This window comes from Acartia tonsa, chromosome 4, assembly GCF_053477335.1.
Source record: "Acartia tonsa isolate MP-2025a chromosome 4, ASM5347733v1, whole genome shotgun sequence".
Taxonomy (NCBI): domain Eukaryota; kingdom Metazoa; phylum Arthropoda; class Copepoda; order Calanoida; family Acartiidae; genus Acartia; species Acartia tonsa.
This window is the reverse complement of record NC_137263.1, coordinates 42,967,348-42,989,152: the sequence shown is the minus strand read 5'-3', so window position 1 is coordinate 42,989,152 and position 21,805 is coordinate 42,967,348. Positions and strand designations below refer to the sequence as shown.

General features: G+C 33.3%; 1 protein-coding gene across 2 annotated transcripts; it reads right to left on the bottom strand.

The window, feature by feature from the left end:
• Positions 1-1,011: 1,011 nt before the first annotated feature.
• Positions 1,012-21,804, bottom strand: Exd2 (Exonuclease 3'-5' domain-containing 2). Of its 2 annotated transcripts, none has more exons than XM_080158325.1 (15): positions 21,665-21,804; positions 21,205-21,375; positions 20,119-20,204; positions 19,828-19,995; positions 18,396-18,553; positions 16,146-16,359; positions 15,667-15,796; positions 15,134-15,227; positions 4,891-4,953; positions 4,353-4,451; positions 3,928-4,024; positions 3,511-3,646; positions 3,225-3,319; positions 2,705-2,773; positions 1,012-1,544 (listed from the first exon to the last, which is right to left on the bottom strand). In XM_080158325.1, the coding sequence occupies exons 1-15, from the start codon at positions 21,681-21,683 to the stop codon at positions 1,458-1,460; spliced, it is 1,686 nt and encodes a 561-aa protein (XP_080014451.1). In that variant the 5' UTR covers positions 21,684-21,804; the 3' UTR covers positions 1,012-1,457. The 2 variants fall into 2 exon arrangements, with proteins under 2 accessions (XP_080014451.1, XP_080014450.1); XM_080158324.1 differs by having other exon boundaries at positions 21,615-21,750.
• Position 21,805: the final 1 nt, after the last annotated feature.

The following is a 21,805-nucleotide window of genomic DNA, read 5'->3' as shown; positions in this document are numbered from 1 at the left end:
CCAGATCATTCGGTACCCACACAGACAGACAGAGTTCCTGTTACTTATCCTTAAATAAAAGTAACAGGATGTGTGTCTGTGTGTTTGTATGTTTGTTTGTACCGAAGGATCTCGCTAACCGCTGAACCGATCGGGTTTTCCTTAACAGGGTAGCTTCTCATAGGTCCCGGGACGGTTTATAACTATTTTCTTGGGGGGTCGGACACCCCCAACCCCCAATAAAAAAAATGTTCACCCCCCCCCAAAAAAAAAAACAATTTTTTTTGTTACTTTTTCTTTAAAAATCTAAAATAAGAAATTGGGTTATCAAATTCGACTCTCCCCTCCTCAATCTCAAGGATAATAAAGAAATACCTTGACTATAAGAGAGCAACTGGGGCACGTAGCTATTTCTTCACCGGCTTCCAATTCTTCTAATGTTATGGCAAATCTAAACATATTTTTTAATTATTAGGTACTCATACAAAAGAATGAATTCTATACCATAAAAAATTTTAACCACAATTGCAATAAATTACAACTGAGAGATTCCAAAGAAGCAAATATAGCTAGGCCCCTCAGTAGTACTAGGTAAATGCATGATTTCGGATCTGAATACATGTCTTAAGGATAAATAATACAAGTAGCACTCATGCCGGAGTGTAAATTCTACATGGGATCCCAAGCTATATTTTCGAGAAAGAAAAACAGATTTACAGCCAAACTTTTCAAAAATAAATGTCTACAGATTTGAAGCTATAAGACGCTACTTACTAAACTTAGGTTAAAAAGCTAATATGAAAAGAGAACTAGGGGAGAGAGGAATGTTCTTTGCAGCTGTGGAAAAAATATCTTGTCCAGAATATATACACCCCTGCCATAATGGCCCTAATGGGCTAACCCACTGCACCCCTGCCTACCTATCTCCACAGGGACAAGGGTAATAGTACACTCCTTCTTCTTCGTCGAATTCAAAATCTTCTATCTCAACCTCGTCATGAAAAACTGACATTCTGACAAGCACATATTACATCTGAAAATTAAAAAAAATATAGCAAAGGAAATTTTGTAGAAACCGATTAATATCCGCTGGAATGGACCCGGTTCTTAGCCATACTGAAATATCATGTATTGTATCATATTAAAAACAATTTTTCACGAATATTTTAATAAAAGTCCCAAAACTGGTTTTTATCTTATAGTTTTTCATTTTAATATCCGCAGAAAATATCCCCTGCTAAAGTGGAGGGGTGGGATATAAAAATTACGTAGGAGGGGGAATAAATTAAGAAATAAACAGTCCTAAATTTTTTTTTAACTTTCTTCCCCTCCTTTGGTTTATTCAATCAACATCTTTGTTTATTCGTTTTGATTGAGTACTTTATTTCTTTTTCTTAATTTAAATTTTCTTATCTATCTATCCCCATTATCACTGAAGCATTGATCACATTAAATCCATGTAAATTTATCAATTCAAATTATTTGACTAGGGCATCAGGATTTATGCCCAGCTGGGGTTTCTTTTGTTTCCTGTATTCCTCTAAATCCATATCTTCTGTTGCCCCCTTGAAATAAAAATGTAAAATTAAAATGAGGATAACAACATCCAGAGATGGTAAAAAAGCAGGTTTTTTTAAAAAAAGAACAAACCAGTTTGTTTGTTTTTGTTTAAACCGGTCTTTTTTTTTTATAAAATCCAAGTTTTTTGTTTTTTTTAAAATAATATCCAAATTATAGGCCTGCCCCCCCCCCTCTTTTTTACCCCATCCACCTTTTTCTCACCCCCCAAACGGGGGGTGCCCAAAACCACCCGCCCAAAAGCGCCCGCCCAATTTGACAACTCTGGTTGATACGGTAATTTAGGTTTTTGACAGTTATTTACTGTATTATTTACGTTATGAAAAGATATAACTGGAAAGATAGGCCTTTGTATAAATATTTAAAAAATACATCCCCACCTTAGTTTTTTTAAGCTTGTTTTTTTTTGGTTTAAACAACTTGGTTTAAACCAAGTGGTTTTTTTATGCCATCTCTGACAACATCCATAATAGGCGAAGCTCAGGGACCGCACAAATGTAAATAAAATTATAAATTGGATACTTATCATTGGTACAGGGAATCTTCACCCAAAATTTCAGCTATCTATCTTAAATGACAGTTGAGAAATTCACGTTTCACCCATTTCGTTTTTTGAACACGGATATTTCGAATTATAGAGCAGATTCGTTAGGACTAATCACAAAAATTTAGTTCCTTATTTTTAAAATACTGAATTGTAAAATCAAGTTCAAGTTTATTAACCTATAGATAATACAGGGACGCATTTTCTGCATGGAATCCCCTGCAAAAGGAGAGGGGGGGGGGGAGGGTAATAAAAAATTGTGGGAGGGGAAAGAAATGAAGAAAAAAGATGTCCTAAAAACATATTATTCCATTATATATTTTTGGACTTAAGTGAAAGATAGTTATTAGTTATATCTCATATTGACATATGATATTCCTATACGTATAATTCACCTGGGTGGCTAAGATGTATTGTTCCTGGTCTATTAATTCACCTGGGTGGCCAAGATGTATTGTTCCTGTACTGTAACTCACCTGGGTGGCCAAGATGTATTGTACTATTTACTAGTTATTAGTTATATCTCATATTGACATATGATATTCCTATACGTATAATTCACCTGGGTGGCTAAGATGTATTGTTCCTGGTCTATTAACTCACCTGGGTGGCTAAGATGTATTGTTCCTGGTCTATTCTATTTTCAGCAGCTTTTACTCCTAATCTTTCAGCCTTAAATAAGTCAAATCATTAGGATTTGTTTTAGACATAAAAAGAAATATACCTAAATAAACCGCGACGTTCCGTCCGTCGAAAGTTTTTTACAAATGTTTTTATTATAATTTATGACTGACCTCTAATTGGATGATGTATTACAGAGTGGATTAAGCCTATAATACCACGAAGGTGAACCACACCTCTTTATGTTGAAAAAAAGGAGAACTATGTATGTCCACCTTTCTTGATAACCCCTAGTATACAGTTTTAGCAATGTGACGTTTCTAGGCTTTTTTCTGTTCCCCAGGTTCCTCTCTTCGAATACAGAGCCCCTAGATGCTAGAGGCACAACCGCTAGTTTAAAATTAGAGTAGGAGATCTTATCCTGCTATAGATAGCAGTAAAGATCAAAATCTATTAAATTATCTTTTAAATACTATCAAGGGTTTTGTTTTAGTCTAGGTACCTGATGATTAATACTCCACAGAGGTGGTAAATGTTTAGGTTTCATAGTTGATAGAAAATGTTTCCTCCATCTTACTTCCAAATCAAGTAAGCCACCTAAAAATAACAAGAACGATATAAATAAAATTTAAAAAGACGTAGACCCCCCCCCCCGTTCTGATAAGGTGGGAATTGGGGCCCGATCTGTAAGGGTTAAAGATGTAGAAGGCATTTTATAAGATTTAGTTAGGCATTTTATGAGATAAGCGTATTTTGATGAAGGCGTATTCTGAACCTATTGTATTTACCTTCTCTAAGATAATGTTGAACAACGGCCCTGCTGTGCGGAGTATAGTTATCATTGACCTCATGAAAATCACAATCACTTGCTGTTAAGATAATCTCGTCCGTGATCACTTCCACTTTAAAGTGATCTCTTAGTACCTTAACAATTGTATAGAAATTAGAATGTATGTCACATAGGATCACCTAAGCGGCTAGACTATTGATTTAGCTTATAAGAAGCTGGAAAAATAGTTTTCTTAAATTTTAAGATATTCCATTGGAAAATGAACAAATAGGTTAGGTTTTTTATTTACGCTAATAATACAAATTATAGGTGTCTTCATTATATTATCCCGATTCCAACCCTTCGTTAAAAAGAAAGTTAAGTAGAAGCAAATATAGGGATAAAACTTGAACTGCAACATGCTCATAAAGTGTACCTGTAATAATTCATTTTTTCTATCTTCAGGTAATTTGTCTCTTGCATTGTGAAGTGCTCGACCAGCACTTTTCACCTTCTTCAAATCAAAATTATCCCTTGGAAACAAGATACTTTTTATCAAGTTTAAGTTGTATGCAAGAATTGCAATGAAAGACTTGTTCTGTGTAAACAATAAAGGTAACAAATTGATTAAAAATTATGTAAAATTAAGTAAGTTAGGACACATACAGGGATGTATGTATCAAAGTATATTCTGCATGAGAAGTTAGAACCCCCGGCTAAAGGGGGAGAAATAATTTAAAATAAAGTGCAATGTACTGACAACATAACCTGATAATAATAATTTCCAGGAAGATTTGGAAAATTAAAGTTAAAGATAAAAACATATTTTTAGTAAATTCTTAGCAACAAAAGTATCCATGCCTAAGTTTAACATCGTTCTCAGTTCCAATAGGTGCATTACACTCCAGAGCAAGACTATTACGTAAGCTGGCATCATGCAGGTTGGACAGCTGGTGGCATCTGAATGTTTGTATTATTTTGAATTCTCACAGGAAAGGAAAATACTATACATTTATTTTAGTACCTAAAGTTTTATTACGTTATTCCATTTGCTGGCCACAAAACTGGCAAAACTAACAGTGTAAAAACTTGTTAACTAATAATTTTAAACTACACTTGGAATTGTACATTATTTTATCGTAGATTGTCCTATCCCTTAAGATCCCAGAATTTATACAAGAACATTAAGTAGCAATGGGTAGTTTACCGTTGTTATCTTATTACAATTTCATATATCAACTTTTAGTTTAATGTAACAAACTAAGAAACATACCTATAATTTTAATCTTTCTGTAAAAAGGCAAGGTATATCCTCATAAAAGGCTGAAAACATATATTATAACACTGATCAACTATATAATCCTTTACTAAAAGGATTCAAGGAATTTAACTAACTTACCTAACACATAAAAGAAGAACATCATGAGACTGGTGGTCTTTCATTACAGCAGGAAAATAACGCCTAAATACAAAAATATTTAAGATTTAAAAAAAATAATGAACCTGACATTTTAAGTAACGAAGAAGATCTTTTTTCAAATATTATTTGGCACGTCTGTATTTTAAAAACAAGACAAAGAAAAGTTATTTCTTTTGAGGTTAAAAAGTTTTTCAACCTATTTTTAATAAAAATACACTAGGTATTCTTTGGCATGAAGATGGTGGATTATTTGCAAATGTACCACTTTTCTGCACTACCTCTCCGATTTTGTTAAAACTCTATATTTTGGTCCGTTGGGTGATTCAAGGATGCTGGATGGCCAAAAAAAAGTTTCAGAGTCCCTGGATGTCTAGATATCTAGCTATCTATGAAGGTAGGTAACAAAAATTGAAAAAACACCCATTTTTTCACAATTTTAAAAATAAATTTTTTCATCAATCTTACATCCAACCTATACATTTTATACACCAAAATGATCGTTTATTTATGTAAAATGCGCACATAATGCTATTTTGGCCAAAACTCAAATTTTACAGGGTGTCCAACAAAAAGTGTATTTTGGATATCTAGCGCAATACCCAAAATACCTGTCCGAAAAAAATCATTTTTTTTGGCTTAAATCCTGTGTTTTATCTGTGGGCATAAGTGGTATATAACGGTTTGGAGGACCCGGGACTTTAAGGTTGTCAAATTTCATTTTGGGACACCCTGTAAATGTGATTTTTGTGTCTGTAGAGCTAAAATTAAACTTGGTCCAAATTGGCTATTTTTTCAAATTACTCTAATATGTGTCTTAGTATGTTTGGCCATAGTATTTTCTGACCAGATCAATATTTTCCTATTTTTTGGACACCCTGTATTTTCAAAAAAAGAGAAAAATTTTTTTTGTTTATTTAAAATTTTTTTTTCTATTTTTAAGTTACTTAAAACTGTCATATAGATACAGATTTTGACTAATAACAATAATATTTGCCTATTTTACAAATTTTTACACTTTTGGGACACCCTGTACATGTTTTTAAAAAATGATGGTCTTTGCCCATTTTTGGGAGGAAGGAGTCGTTTTAGAGCCATAGACTATTTCTTCGTTTTTGTAGAACTTTTCAAGATACATCATTTGTTATTTATGCAAAAAGCGCAAAAACCGAACCGTTTTGCCGTTATTTACTGCCAAAGGCGGAATTTTTTACGTTTTTTGCCGTTCCCGAGGTTCTAATGGGCATTTGAGGTAGGAAGACGTTGATTTCTCAAGATAACTGTGAAATACTTTTATTTAGGCATTTTAATTTACTAAATTTCATGTAAAGTAAAAATTTTTGTATATTCAACCGATTTTTGTCAAAAGGAATTTCAAATGCACATGGTTTATGTTTCTTTTATTACTTATGTTATAGCAATTATTTATATTATATTCACTTCATTTTCTTGTTTTAACAATTGAAATCCATCTCGACGAAAAACGGTTAGCTGCACAAAAATATTTACTTTACATGAAATTTAGTAAATTCAAATGCCCAAATAAAAGTATTTCACAGTTATCTTGAGAAATCAACGTCTTCCTACCTCAAATGCCCATTAGAACCTCGGGAACGGCAAAAAACGTAAAAAATTCCGCCTTTGGCAGTAAATAACGGCAAAACGGTTCGGTTTTAGCGCTTTTTGCATAAATAACAAATGATGTATCTTGAAAAGTTCTACAAAAACGAAGAAATAGTCTATGGCCCTAAAACGACTCCTTCCTCCCAAAAATGGGCAAAGACCATCATTTTTTAAAAACATGTACAGTAGATTGGCCCAGAATAAGGCCTAATTCATATTACGATGTGCGGGCGTGATTTAATCATAATACATCATGTATAAAATAACTTTCATTAAAAGAAATTTTTAAAAAAAATATGGTTCTATTACAGAAAATGCATTTTACTATTAAGATTTTGTTTTTCTAATTTCCATGAACAACGACGACTTTTTTATAATTTAATGCTTTTTCGCATGCGTACGAGTCGTACAATTGTAAACAAACAGACAAATTAAAGTAAATAAATACAACAATATTTTGTTTTCATTAAAATTTCTTTCTTTAACATTTAATCCTAACATTTTTAATATAAAACTTAGAAATATGTGATAATAATGAAACAGCCTTATGTATTAAATAACCTATAAGATAATATTCTTTTAAAAAGTAAAACTTTTCTATAATTACGGTCTGTATGTCCGTCCGTGCATAACGGATATCTTTATCATTAATTTATACCTTTTATAATTTTCTGTTTAATTTAAAATTTCCTATAAAATAACAGTTCAAATTAGAAACAGTAGCAACTCTATAATCCTTACTACAAAGTCCGTACTTATACACATTTTAAACAAACTCACTTTCAAATGAAGTTAAATTCCTACTTATACTTTCTGTGATAGTAATTTATTGCATCATTTTATGAACAGTTTTTCGCCAATAACAACTAGTTTTGTTAGTCCTGATAGTCTAACAAAACTGGTATTAATTGTATGTTTTTTTTACTTTATTATTCTTGGAAAATTGTCTGTAATACGCTGCTATAAATGATTTTTCAGAAGGGATGAAAACTGGTACTTATCCAGCGGACATTAATCGGTTTTGACTCCATATTTGAAAAATTATTTATCGACACTGAGCTTTTATACGTGATTTTTCAGTATGGCTTAGAATCGTTTCTAATCCAGCGGAAATTAATCGGTTTCTGAGCCATACTGGAAAACACTTTCTAACACTGTCTTTTTATATCCAAAATTTCCTTGCTTGCTATTTCTCCGCCTGCATTTTAAAATTTGTATATAATAATTTATGTGTTAATGTTTTTTTTAAAGATAATAATGAACAAGACAAGAAACCAGTGGGCAAAACAAGGGCTCGGCCTTTGTCCTAGTGAATCTTTGCCAAAAAAACAATTACCCTTTGTAAAGGATGTTTTGAATAGATATTTCTTTATAATTGAATGCAAAAAAATAGCACAAAATGTAACAGATTTTTTTAAACCAGCTGATCTAGTTGGTTGTACATCTAAAACTAAATCAACTTCGCTGACATGTGGATCAGGTGACAGTTGTAACAAAAGTGAAATGTGTTTGGTGGCAGAAATTCTGACAATATGGAAAATAGCTGGGCTATTTATGTTTGAAAACAAGTATGACAATATCATTAAAAGCGAAGCTCTAAAACGGTAGAACAAATGAACATTAAAATTTGTTGTGTCTGGACTGAATAACCAGAATATAAATGTTTAAGTCTAGACAAAATTAAAAGTCAATTTGTTGTAAAATTTATAAATATAGGCATGTAAAAAAAATGGACTTTTAAAGTGACTGGAAAAAATTTCCAACTTATTTGGAGTTTCAAAATTTTGTTATCAATTTAAAAACTGTAAATGACTATGCAGAAAGAAATATTAAACTAATTCAGGCAGGAATATAAGTAACATTATAACAAATATGAATTAGGAACAATTGGACCATTTATTTAAAGTTTTGTACCGAATGAGTCATCTTTTTTTTTAAATTTAAGATCAATTAAAGCTAAAGGAAATATTTTTTTTTCGGTTACTAAATGTCTTATATTCCCTTTTTTAGGATTTCATTGATTGTACAAAAAATGAAGAAAATCGGCAGTGTTATATAATATCTGCAAAAAAAACATAGAAAACTTTTGTCGAATTTAATGACTAAGGATAGAATTTTTTATGTTTTTTATTCTAGCAATGCAAAAAGCGTGGACAATATTTTTAAGAACTTTCATTAGCATAGAATAATCTCATTAAAATTAGGTATTATTATTGATTTCAATGGCTTTAACCAACAGTTTATATACAGAACATAACATATTTTGTCCTTAGTCGGAATTCACACATAAAAATTGAAAATTTACCTTTTTTTGTTTGTTACCAGTGATTTATTATTTGTTTATGTCTTTAACATTACTTAATTTAATTTTTCAATAGTTTTTGTATGCTCATTTAAAAAATAAAAACTTTTGTTTCTTAAGTTTTAGTTTTTTTTCACTAGTTGCTTTGCCACTTTAAATATAAAGCAGTATGTGTTTGTCTGATTTAAATGATCGCTGAATCAATATGAATTCGGTTGTGCTTTTCATTGAATCCTTATATAAATCTTTAGGTAGTTTTCAGCTTTATTTGACACCCAACCCTCATTGATTTAAAGCTCCAATAAGCTAAGGTATTTATTATCTAAAAACAAGAACTATTCAGTATTCATGCATTTCAGAGAGGCATTGTATTTGTCCTATGCATAATACAGACATGAGAAAAGTAAAATAAGGCTTACTGGTGGATTTTTAACTCTAAACTTATTTTATGTGATTAAATTAGTATTTTTAAAATGAAAATCACGAAACCTTATGTTTATTATGATATTGAAAATGGAAATCAGTCTGACGAAATCAGTTTTCATCGTAGAAACAAAATTTTTAGCTTAGAATGCCTGTATAGGCAGTGGTTACAAAGTTCGAAGAACCGCACATTGAATTAGGCATAAATAAAAAAGTAGCCTGATTTTGGGCCAGACTAATGTACAGGGTGTCCCAAAAGTGTAAAAATTTGTAAAATAGGCAAATATTAATGTTATTGGTCAAAATCTGTATCTATATGACAGTTTTAAGTAACTTAAAAATTGAAAAAAAAATTTTAAAAAAACAAAAAAAATTTTTCTCTTTTTTTGAAAATAGGAAAATATTGATCTGGTCAGAAAATACTATGGCCAAACATACTAAGACACATATTAGAGTAATTTTAAAAAAATAGCCAATTTGGACCAAGTTTTAGCTCTACAAACACAAAAATCACATTTACAGGGTGTCCCAAAATGAAATTTGACAACCTTAAAGTCCCGGGTCCTCCAAACCGTTATATACCACTTATGCCCACAGATAAAACACAGGATTTAAGCCAAAAAAAATGATTTTTTTTGGACAGGTATTTTGGGTATTACGCTAGATATCCAAAATACACTTTTTGTTGGACACCCTATACAAATTTGAGTTTTGGCCAAAATAGCATTATGTGCGCTTTTTACATGAATAAACGATCATTTTGGTGTATAAAATGTATAGGTTGGATGTAAGATTGATGAGAAAATTTATTTTTAAAATTGTGAAAAAATGGTTGTTTTTTCAATTTTTGTTACCTACCTTCATAGATAGCTAGATATCTAGACATCCAGGGACTCTGAAACTTTTTTTTGGCCATCCAGCATCCTTGAATCACCCAACGGACCAAAATATAGAGTTTTAACAAAATCGGAGAGGTAGTGCAGAAAAGTGGTACATTTGGCAAATAATGCACCAGATATATTTCGATTTTAGCAATAATTTTCAATTCATTTTGTATCTTGTAGAAGTGATTCAAGCAATATAATTAGCTTTGTCGAAACATTGAAAGATAGATATCTAATATTTTTTGTGATGAAGTATCTACTCAATATTTTGTTCTTCTATTTGTTCATAGTACGCTACGGTGAATCTATAATACAAAGTAGAACGATGTCTGTCCGTCTGAAGCTTAAGATCTCGGTAACCGCTGAACCGAATGGGCTCTACTCTTCAGGGAATGTACCTATTGGTCCTGCGGTGGTTTTAAGCTATTTTCTTGGGGGGTGGGACACCCCCAACCCCCCAAAAACAAAAACAAAAAACCCCTATTTTTTTTTTTTTTTTTTTTTTTTAATTTTACGAATTTTATGAATTTTACGAATTTCGCGAATTTAATCGCAAAACGTTTTCCTGCTGGGTAGGTGCGAAAATTTGTGATCCGTTCTGCTGGGTAAGTAATAGAAGATGTAAGGGGGGGGGAAGTTTGTACAGTTATAGGAAATGAAATTCAGTACCAAATTTTGCCCTGGCCGTTTGGGCTTGTTTTTATAGTTATCAACCTAATTCTTTTTGTAAGCGCTCTTATATGATTGGATCTACCTGTAAAACTTTAAAAATTGAATTTTGGGACTTTCCCTTAAAGGGGCTAGTGGAGCAAAAGACCCCCAAACACTAAAATTTTAAGTTCTGAGTCTATTTTCTGAGATATTGAGACGATTTTTTTAATGAAAACACTTTTTAACAAAACCGAACTAAATAGCCAATACAAATTTCATTTTGGGACTTTCCTTCTAGGGGCTAGTGGAGCAAAAGGCCCCCCAAACACTAAAATTTTAAGTTCTGAGCCTATTTTCAGAGATATTGAGACGATTTTTTTAATGCAAACTTTTTTCACAAAACCGAACTAAGTAGCCATTACAAATTTCATTTTGGGACTTTCCCTTAAAGGGGCTAGTGGAGCAAAAGGCCCCCCAAACACTAAAATTTTAAGTTCTGAGCCTATTTTCAGAGATATTGAGATGATTTTTTTTATGAAAACTTTTTTCACAAAACCGAACTTAGTAGCCATTACAAATTTCATTTTGGGACTTTCCTTTAAAGGGGCTAGTTGAGCAAAAGACCCCCTAACACTAAAATTTTAAGTTCTGAGCCTATTTTCAGAGATATTGAGACGATTTTTTTAATGAAAACACTTTTTAACAAAACCGAACTAAGTAGCCAATACAAATTTCATTTTGGGACTTTCCTTCTAGGGGCTAGTGGAGCAAAAGGCCCCCCAAACACTAAAATTTTAAGTTCTGAGCCTATTTTTAGAGATATTGAGATGATTTTTTAATGAAAATATTTTTAACAAAACCGAACTAAGTAGCCATTACAAATTTCATTTTGGGACTTTTCTTCTAGGGGCTAGTAGAGCAAAAGACCCCCAAACACTAAAATTTTAAGTTCTGAGCCTATTTTCAGAGATATTGAGATGATATTTTAATATGAAAATATTTTTAACCAAACCGAAATAAGTAGCCATTACAAATTTCATTTTGGGACTTTCCTTCTAGGGGCTAGTTGAGCAAAAGACCCCCAAACACTAAAATTTTAAGTTCTGAGCCTATTTTCAGAGATATTGAGACGATTTTTTTAATGAAAACATTTTTAACAAAACCGAACTAAGTAGCCAATACAAATTTCATTTTGGGACTTTCCTTCTATGGGCTAGTGGAGCAAAAGGCCCCCCAAACACTGAAATTTTAAGTTCTGGGCCTATTTTTAGAGATATTGAGACGTTTTTTTTAATAAAAGCATTTTTAACAAACCCGAACTAAGTCGCCATTACAAATTTCATTTTGGTACTTTCCCTTAAAGGGGCTAGTGGAGCAAAAGACCCCCCAAACACTAAAATTTTAAGTTCTGAGTCTATTTACAGAGATATTTTTTTTATGAAAACTTTTTTCACAAAACCGAACTAAGTAGCCATTACAAATTTCATTTTGGGACTTTCCCTTAAAGGGGCTAGTGGAGCAAAAGACCCCCTAACACTAAAATTTTAAGTTCTGAGCCTATTTTCAGAGATTTTGAGACGATTTTTTTTAATGAAAACACTTTTTAACAAAACCGAACTAAGTAGCCAATACAAATTTCATTTTAGGACTTTCCTTCTAGGGGCTAGTGGAGCAAAAGGCCCCCCAAACACTAAAATTTCAAGTTCTGAGCCTATTTTTAGAGATATTGAGATGATTTTTTAAAATGAAAATATTTTTAACAAAACCGAACTAAGTAGCCATTACAAATTTCATTTTGGGACTTTCCTTCTAGGGGCTAGTTGAGCAAAAGACCCCCAAACACTAAAATTTTAAGTTCTGAGCCTATTTTCAGAGATATTGAGATGATATTTTAATATGAAAATATTTTTAACCAAACCGAAATAAGTAGCCATTACAAATTTCATTTTGGGACTTTCCTTCTAGGGGCTAGTTGAGCAAAAGACCCCCAAACACTAAAATTTTAAGTTCTGAGCCTATTTTCAGAGATATTGAGACGATTTTTTTAATGAAAACATTTTTAACAAAACCGAACTAAGTAGCCAATACAAATTTCATTTTGGGACTTTCCTTCTATGGGCTAGTGGAGCAAAAGGCCCCCCAAACACTGAAATTTTAAGTTCTGAGCCTATTTTTAGAGATATTGAGACGATTTTTTTTAATAAAAGCATTTTTAACAAAACCGAACTAAGTCGCCATTACAAATTTCATTTTGGGACTTTCCTTCTAGGGAATAGTGGAGCAAAAGACCCCAAAACACTAAAATTTTAAGTTCTGAGCCTACTTTCAGAGATATTGAAATGATTTTTTTTAATGAAAACATTTTTAACAAAACCGAACTAAGTAGCCAATACAAATTTCATTTTGGAACTTTCCTTCCAGGGGCTAGTGGAGCAAAAGACCCCCAAACACTAAAATTTTATCTTCTGATTATTTATTTCAGTTAATTGAAAAAAAATTTCATTAAAAAAATCAGCCATAATATCTTTAAAAATAAGCTTAGAACTTAAAATTTTAGTGTTAGGGGGTCTTTTGCTCCACTAGTCCCTAGATGGAAAGTCCCAAATTAAAATTTGCAATGGCTACTTAGATCGGTTTTGTTAAAAATATTTTCATTTAAAAAAATCATCTCAATATCTCTGAAAATAGGCTCAGAACTTAAAATTTTAGTGTTTGGGGGCCTTTTGCTCCACTAGTCCCTAGAAGGAAAGTCCCAAAATGAAATTTGTAATGGTTCCTTAATTCGGTTTTGTTAAAAATGTTTTCATTAAAAAAATCATCTCATATCTCTAAAAATAGGCTCAGAACTTAAAATTTCAGTGTTTGGGGGGCCTTTTGCTCCACTAGTCCCTAGAAGGAAAGTCCCAAAATGAAATTTGTAATGGAGACTTAGTTCGGTTTTGTTAAAAATGCTTTTATTAAAAAAAATCGTCTCAATATCTCTAAAAATAGGCTCAGAACTCAAAATTTCAGTGTTTGGGGGGCCTTTTGCTCCACTTGCCCATAGAAGGAAAGTCCCAAAATGAAATTTGTATTGGCTACCTACTTAGTTCGGTTTTGTTAAAAATGTTTTCATTAAAAAAATCGTCTCAATATCTCTGAAAATAGGCTCAGAACTTTCAGTGAAAAATTTCAGTGTTTGGGGGGGCTTTTTGCTCCACTAGTCCCTAGAAGGAAAGTCCCAAAATAAAATCTAATGGTTCCTTAATTCGGTTTTGTTAAAAATGTTTTCATTAAAAAATCATCTCATATCTCTTAAAATAGGCTCAGAACTTAAAATTTCAGTGTTTGGGGGGCCTTTTGCTCCACTAGTCCCTAGAAGGAAAGTCCCATAATAAAATCTGTAATGGTTCCTTAATTCGGTTTTGTTAAAAATGTTTTCATTAAAAAAATCATCTCATATCTCAAAAAATAGGCTCAGAACTTAAAATTTTAGTGTTTGGGGGGTCTTTTGCTCAACTAGCCCCTAGAAGGAAAGTCCCAAAATGAAATTTGTATTGGCTACTTAGTTCGGTTTTGTTAAAAATATTTTCATTTTAAAAAATCATCTCAATATCTCTAAAAATAGGCTCAGAACTTAAAATTTTAGTGTTAGGGGGGCCTTTTGCTCCACTAGCCCCTAGAAGGAAAGTCCCAAAATGAAATTTGTATTGGCTACTTAATTCGGTTTTGTTAAAAAGTGTTCTAATTAAAAAAATCGTCTCAATATCTCTGAAAATAGGCTCAGAATTTAAAATTTTAGTGTTTGGGGGTCTTTTGCTCCACTAGCACCTTTAAGGGAAAGTCCCAAAATGAAATTTGTATTGGCTACTTAGTTCGGTTTTGTTAAAAAGTGTTTTCATTAAAAAAAATCGTCACAATATCTCTGAAAATAGGCTCAGAACTTAAAATTTTAGTGTTAGGGGGTCTTTTGCTCCACTAGCCCCTTTAAGGGAAAGTCCCAAAATTCAAGTTTTAAAGTTTTACAGGTAGATCTAATCATATAAGAGCGCTTACAAAAAGAATTAGGTTGATAACTATAAAAACAAGCCCAAACGGCCAGGGCAAAATTTGGTATTGAATTTAATTTCCTATAACTGTACAAACTTCCCCCCCCCTTATACCTCTTGGGACAAAGCCCCTAGAGGCTAGGGGCGAAGCCACTAGTATTATATAATGAAGTATTATTTGTGCTCCTTAAGCACTTTGAGAGAAAGCACTTAATTTTCTTTTGTATTTAATCAATAATTTATCCAACATTTAGCAAGATCTTTTGGTACAAACAAATATCTAGATTTCAAACATCTTTTAAAGTGTATAACACCTGTATTCGTGAGGAACAACATTTTTTCTAAGGTAAGAATCCTCATCTCCACAAACGACGCAAATATTCGGCTTCACACTCATGTAATATTCACCTAAAAAAGTTTTGCATTTGTGCTCAGCTGTCAAGGCCTCTATTTTTTTGAGGAGGTGAGAGTGTCGAGAAAACGAACTAAATATCCAAAAAGCCTAAAAAGCCAATCCTAAGCTTTTCAGAAAATATTATAGTATAGAATAGCCATTGACGAGATCTTACTGTAATGTACACACATACACTTTCCTCTTTGGCATATTTCTTAACCCATAAGATATATGGTTATTTTAATGACAAATACTATTAGACCCTTATCTTAACAAAAAAAAAAAAAATTTTACCATGATATAACCTCCATTTTCTCTGGTAAATATCGTTTCAAACATGTTTTTCTCGCTTAATGTGCATGTTCGTTGAAATGTGAGATTATTATTTTCTGAGGAACCAACCGACCAATATTACAGCTTGTAGAGTAGCTTTCCAACTAAATATGACGATACCTGCTTTTCCCTCTGGCCTCCCAGACGGTTCAAACTTGAGCCTCACAGTCAGCGGGTCATCACAGACCTTCTCTCCAATTCCTTTCTTAACATACCACTCTGCCTTCTTTATATCACATGTACACAATACCTTCAGAAAATTAAGATTTTAAATTTTTTTAGATAATTCAAATTAAAACTAAATGTATAGTTAACTTTTATTTTTAATACTATCAGCTGTGCTTATAGCATCATGGAGCTCTGCGTTCAATGGGAAAGGAAAGAGCATAAAATGTCCTTCGACATTTACACGACTTGAATTTAGAAATAAAATACCCTAAAACTATCCCGGGACCAATGTGAAGCTTCCCTGAAAGAAGGAACTAAATTAGTTCAGTATTCAACGACCTTATGCTACAGACAACAAAATGCCTTTAAAGAGCCAAATAACCTTTTTTTTAAGTAAAACCAACGTTTGAAGTAACAAATAAAAATTGTACCTGTCCGTCAGGCGCCTGGAGCTGGCAGTTATGATACAGCGGAGACTTCCTTGTAGCATTCCCCCTCGCCTTACTATTCATCCTGGGGGCATTCTTTCCCTTCTCCTGGCTCCCCTCCCGTACAAACCTCTTCCAGTCCTTGCAGGAGAAGTTTATGTCAGTGAAGGTGAACAACAGTTCCTGACATTTCTCTCTCAACTCTTTTAGTGACAACCTAAAAACAACATATTGTAATACCACGCACATATAGGCCTTAAAGACAAAGGACGTGCTCAAAGGGTTGGTTGCAGGGGCGTCCAAGCTTTTTTTGGGGGGGGGGGTAAAAAATTTTAGGGGGGGGGGGTAATTCGTGTTTGGGGGGGGTAAAATGGCGCGCGAAGCGCGCCGAAATTTTATTTTACCCCCCCCCAAAATTTTTACCCCGGGGGTAAAATTTGATTGGGGGGGGTAATTACCCCCCCTAGAGTCTGTTGGGGGGGGGTAAATACTCCCCCCAAATCTGTTGGGGGGGGTAATTACCCCCCCCAAACTAATTTACCCCGGGGGTAAAATTTTTGGGGGGGGTAATTTAATTATGTAAAAAAAGCACCTACCTAATCTATTAAGTTAATAAGTACTATCTTATAACATAAAGTAGTAAGTAAGGTTTATTTGACTATAGCTTCAGATTTCATTACTTTTAATACTGAGTTCTCCTTTTTAGGAAAGCTTCACATAGATCCCATGATGGTTCCACACTATTATAGGTCAATCCTTTGAGTGGTTTTAGGCTATTTTTCTCCTCCCTTTTTAACCTTTAGAAAACACGAGTTCTTAGATGCTAAGGGCGCCACTACTATTCAAATATATAGTAGTATCTCATTCTTTAGAACATAAAAATACAATAATTAACTCACTAACCAATGAACCAATATGATTTTACTTTAAAGTGAAGCGTCTTATAGGTCCTGGTAAGTTTTATAACTAGTTTTGAGACACCCTGACATCCTCCCAAAAGAAATCGCCTATAGAAATTCTTTTTCATTATTTAATGAAATATTTAATTTAGTTAGGTATCTATTTTATGGAATCTTCAGTGCTTTACAATTACATCATAGATCCCCGGGATGGTTTTAGCCCTTATAAAGGCCCAAGCAAATAAAACATGATCAAACTATTAAATTTTTTGTTATCATGGTTAAGAACTGTTTTAACTGGTTGGACAGTAAAATTTTTTTTTAAAGAACATTCAATTTGGGGGGGGTAAATACTAGGGTGGGCCCATTTCCCCCTTTTTTTAGATTTTTCTGTTATCATAAGTTGTGGAAGTCATATTTATGTATGATAATCCCCATCCAAGTTTCAAAAGTGACTTGGCTCTTATGGCTGCCAGCGCGCGGGGGGTATAAATAGTACCCACCCCCTTATAAAACCAAAAATTGAAATTCCTTCAAAGACAGGCATGTTGCATATCAAAATGACCGCATTGAAATGCTGATTACGAATCTGAAATTCGTTTTGAAACATATTGCTCCTAGTTTGAATAAGATCTCATTAAGTACCTAAAAACAGCTGATTTAGTCAAAATTGTTCATTTTAGTAGGTTATTTGAAAATCATTTCAGACTGAATAAATTTTTTTCAAAACGGTTTTCAGATCTGTAATCAGCATTTCAATGCGGTCATTTTGATATGCAACATGCCTGTGTTTGAAGGAATTTCAATTTTTGGTTTTATAAGGGGGCGGGCACATTTTCAACCCCCCGCGCGCCCGTTGTTTTTAAATTAAAAACCTCTTTTGAGTTTTACAGTGTTTTATATTGGCCCAGTAACCCTTGCCAATGTCTACTAATGTGAAATTCCAAAATCGACCCACCCTAGTAAATACCCCCCCCCAAAAAAATTTTTTAAAGAACATTTATTTTGGGGGGGGTAATTACCCCCCCCAAAATCGTTGGGGGTGCCTACGGCACCCCCAAGGTAGGGGTAATTTTTTTGGGGGGGGGTATTGTTCATAAAATTTTGGGGGTGCCAAATGGCCCATTACCCCCCCCCCCCTTGGACGCCTATGGTTGGTTGTCCGCCATATTTAGTGAATTGTGAACTCATATAGAGTTCTAGCCCTATACTGTTATCAACCATACCCAGATGTATTATTCAAGTGTACTGTTCAATTCTATCAGTTTGATTCAAAGTAAGACACCTGCCTTACTTAGTCCATTAGGCATTACAGAAAATTAACTTAAATTCAATATCATAAAGAGTATTGTACCTATAGGAATTAATTCGTGAAAGAACAGTCTGCATTAGGTTGTTGAACAGAAGTTTCCATAGAATATTAATTGCGACTAGAGCATCGTTTGCAGCGTAGTTTATTTGATCAGCTGATAATTCTTTTGCCTCCCAGTTTCCACCACGTAGTTTCCAATCCTAAAATAATACAGGATTGCATTATGTATAAGAGTACAAATACACAATGAACCCTGGTTTTAACTTTCCTTGTCAATAGTTAATCTTTAAATATATGGTTTGACTCAGGGAGTAAGGGAGGGGACAATGGATCGAATATTCAATTTTTAGGAGTCTCGGACTTTGGGGACTGGCTTAAAGGGAACATGAAAGAATTTAGCAGTTTCTAACCAATCTTGGGGACCAATTATGAATGACGTCACGCAAAATCATGCATAATCTCGCGGCAAACTAGCGCGTCAACAAAAAGATAAACAATAACAAGCAGACAGAATATTTTGATTTTGAAAATTATTTTGTAAATTAAATCATTACATTTTTTATATCTTATTCTTGTTTAATGTTAATTCATTCCGATTAGTGCGTTGTAGAAAGAAATTATATTAAGATTATTAGTTATTATGAGCAAAGCCTTCCTATAATTAGGTCCCGCACATTTGTACGTCCGTAACGGTTAGCTTTTTTCGTTACTTTAGACATGTTAGATGTTTCTTATTGCTTTAATGTAAAGGCAAAAGTTTTTTGTCTTTAGCTTAATATTTCTGTAATAATGATCCGATTAATTTCAAAATTTTAGGGAAAATTCACAAAGTACTGAGTTGTTCAAGGTTTGTTTATCATTAAAATCTCAAGATGGTGTTATTTTATTTTTCTGTCCTGGATGCTAGGAGCGCAGCTACCAGTTATCCTAAGATATGTTACTTAAACCTTAAGATCTTTAAAATTAAGATGTACTTATGTTCTCAACTATTTTATTTATGTAGTATGAAATTTTGACGCAAGGTATCTCATTTTTATTTCGTTAAATGAAAAAACTTGAGTTAAAAGTTCTGTAGGAAGGTAATTGTTTTAGTAAATTTTGTAATATAATTATTTAAAGGCTTTTTCATGTCTAAGCTTTTTAATAAATACAATAAAAAAATTTTGGGTAAAAAATGTTGTAAAAGTAAAATGGTATGTTTCCTTAATTTTCCGAAGTTTAAATAATAACAATTGTGGAAATTAATTGTAAACACGGGTTTTGATCTCTAGAATCAAAGGCGTGTAGTAAAGCATCAGTTTAAGGATGGTGCATTTCGAATTAAAAACAAGTCAAAAATTTCCACTAAAGGTTGCTATATTGCAAATACTTGTTTTATCTGGAAATATCTGGGTTTTCAACCTTAAAGGGTCACAACTATAAAATTGAATTAACTGCCCATTGTCCCCTCCCTTACTCCCTGGGTTTGACTTACTTTATTTAAATGAACATTCAGGTAGTATTGAGCCAGGCTTTGTAATCCAAGTTTACCAGGTACAGATCCATCACGAACAGCCAGATGACGCAGGTCAAGACAGCCCAGAAGGTCCAGGTTGTGGTCAACTAGAAGCTTGTTACTGTCTTCAAGGATTCCAACACCACACTAATGAAAATCAATAATTACAGTTTAACAACAATATCCAAAAGTTGATACATTACCAATAGATGCTCTGGGTGAAATCTCTAGTTTAAAATAAAGCACTAATTTTATATTCTTAAACTTTACCTTTATTATATTAGGTTCGGCTAGTATAGACTTGAGATCATCTGGGATACGCTGCAGGTCACACAGTCTGACCAGCACACAGTGACCTATACAGAGGGGTCACATCAATATATTATATTAGGTACAGCTAGGATAGACTTAAGATTATCTGGGATTGGCTGCAGGTCACACAATCTGACCAGCACACAGTGACCTATACAGAGGGGTCACATGAATATATGTATTATATTAGGTACAGCTAGGATAGACTTGAGATTATCTGGGATAGGCTGCAGGTCACACGATCTGACCAGCACACAGTGACCTATACAGAGGGGTCACATGAATATATTTATTATATTAGGTACAGCTAGTATAGACTATAGACTTGAGATCATCTGGAATACGCTGTAGGTCATACAGTCTGACCAGCACACAGTGACCTATACAGAGGGGTCACATGAATATATTTATTATATTAGGTTCAGCTAGTATATACTTTAGATCATCTGGGATGCGCTGCAGGTAACACAGTCTGACAAGCACACAGTGACCTATACAGAGGGGTCACATGAATATATTATATTAGGTACAGGTAGTATAGACTTGAGACAATCTGGGATAGGCTGCAGGTCACACAATCTGACCAGCACACAGTGACCTATACAGAGGGGTCACATGAATATATTTATTATATTAGGTTCAGCTAGTATATACTTTAGATCATCTGGGATGCGCTGCAGGTAACACAGTCTGACAAGCACACAGTGACCTATACAGAGGGGTCACGTGAATATATTATATTAGGTACAGCTAGTATAGACTTGAGACAATCTGGGATAGGCTGCAGGTCACACAATCTGACCAGCGCACAGTGACCTAGGCAGAGGGGTCACATGAATATATATTTATTATATTAGATTCAGCTAGTATATACTTTAGATCATCTGCGATGCGCTGCAGGTAACACAGTCTGACTAGCACACATACACTATACAGTCACTGTCTTTATATTAGGTAAAGCTAATATAGACTTGATATAACGATAATGTTTTAATACTCTTTTCGTTAAGAAATTGACTGAATTTAATGATTTAAAGACAATACCTTTATACGTTGCCATCTGTAGCATACTGATAGGTCTTCCCTGGCCCTTATCATTCACCCATTCTGTGTCCAGGCCGATAAAGGGAAACAGGTCCAGGTCTTGTTTCAATTGTTTGCTTATTTGATTCCATTCCTGTTCGCTGGTCACAATGGATATTTTTGTTCTTGGTCCTAAAACAAGAACAAATATTAAATCACATTAATTGAGTTAAATTATAATATGAGCGCCCACCCCAGTTTCAATTTTTGCAAATCAGAAAATAAACATGTCAATAAATTTTCAAAAATAAACTCGAAGTAATTCTAATCTAAAGTCGCTTTAACGTACTACTATTGATATTAATTTTGTATTTTAAGATTTAGTTAGATGTAATTTCAATCGCCATGATTTATTTTAAACAAACTATTACCTACAGAAATATGCGAGTTAATTTCTTTGTTAAGTTTATACACAGCTGACCTACGCCTCCATATTTCATAAGCCAGGAACACAGATCCAGCTGTCGACAACACAGGTATCACAAGTTCCTTTCTGGGGCGCATCATTTTGAATTTTTGCTAATTTTTTTGGAACTTATTTTTATATACATTTTGACATTTT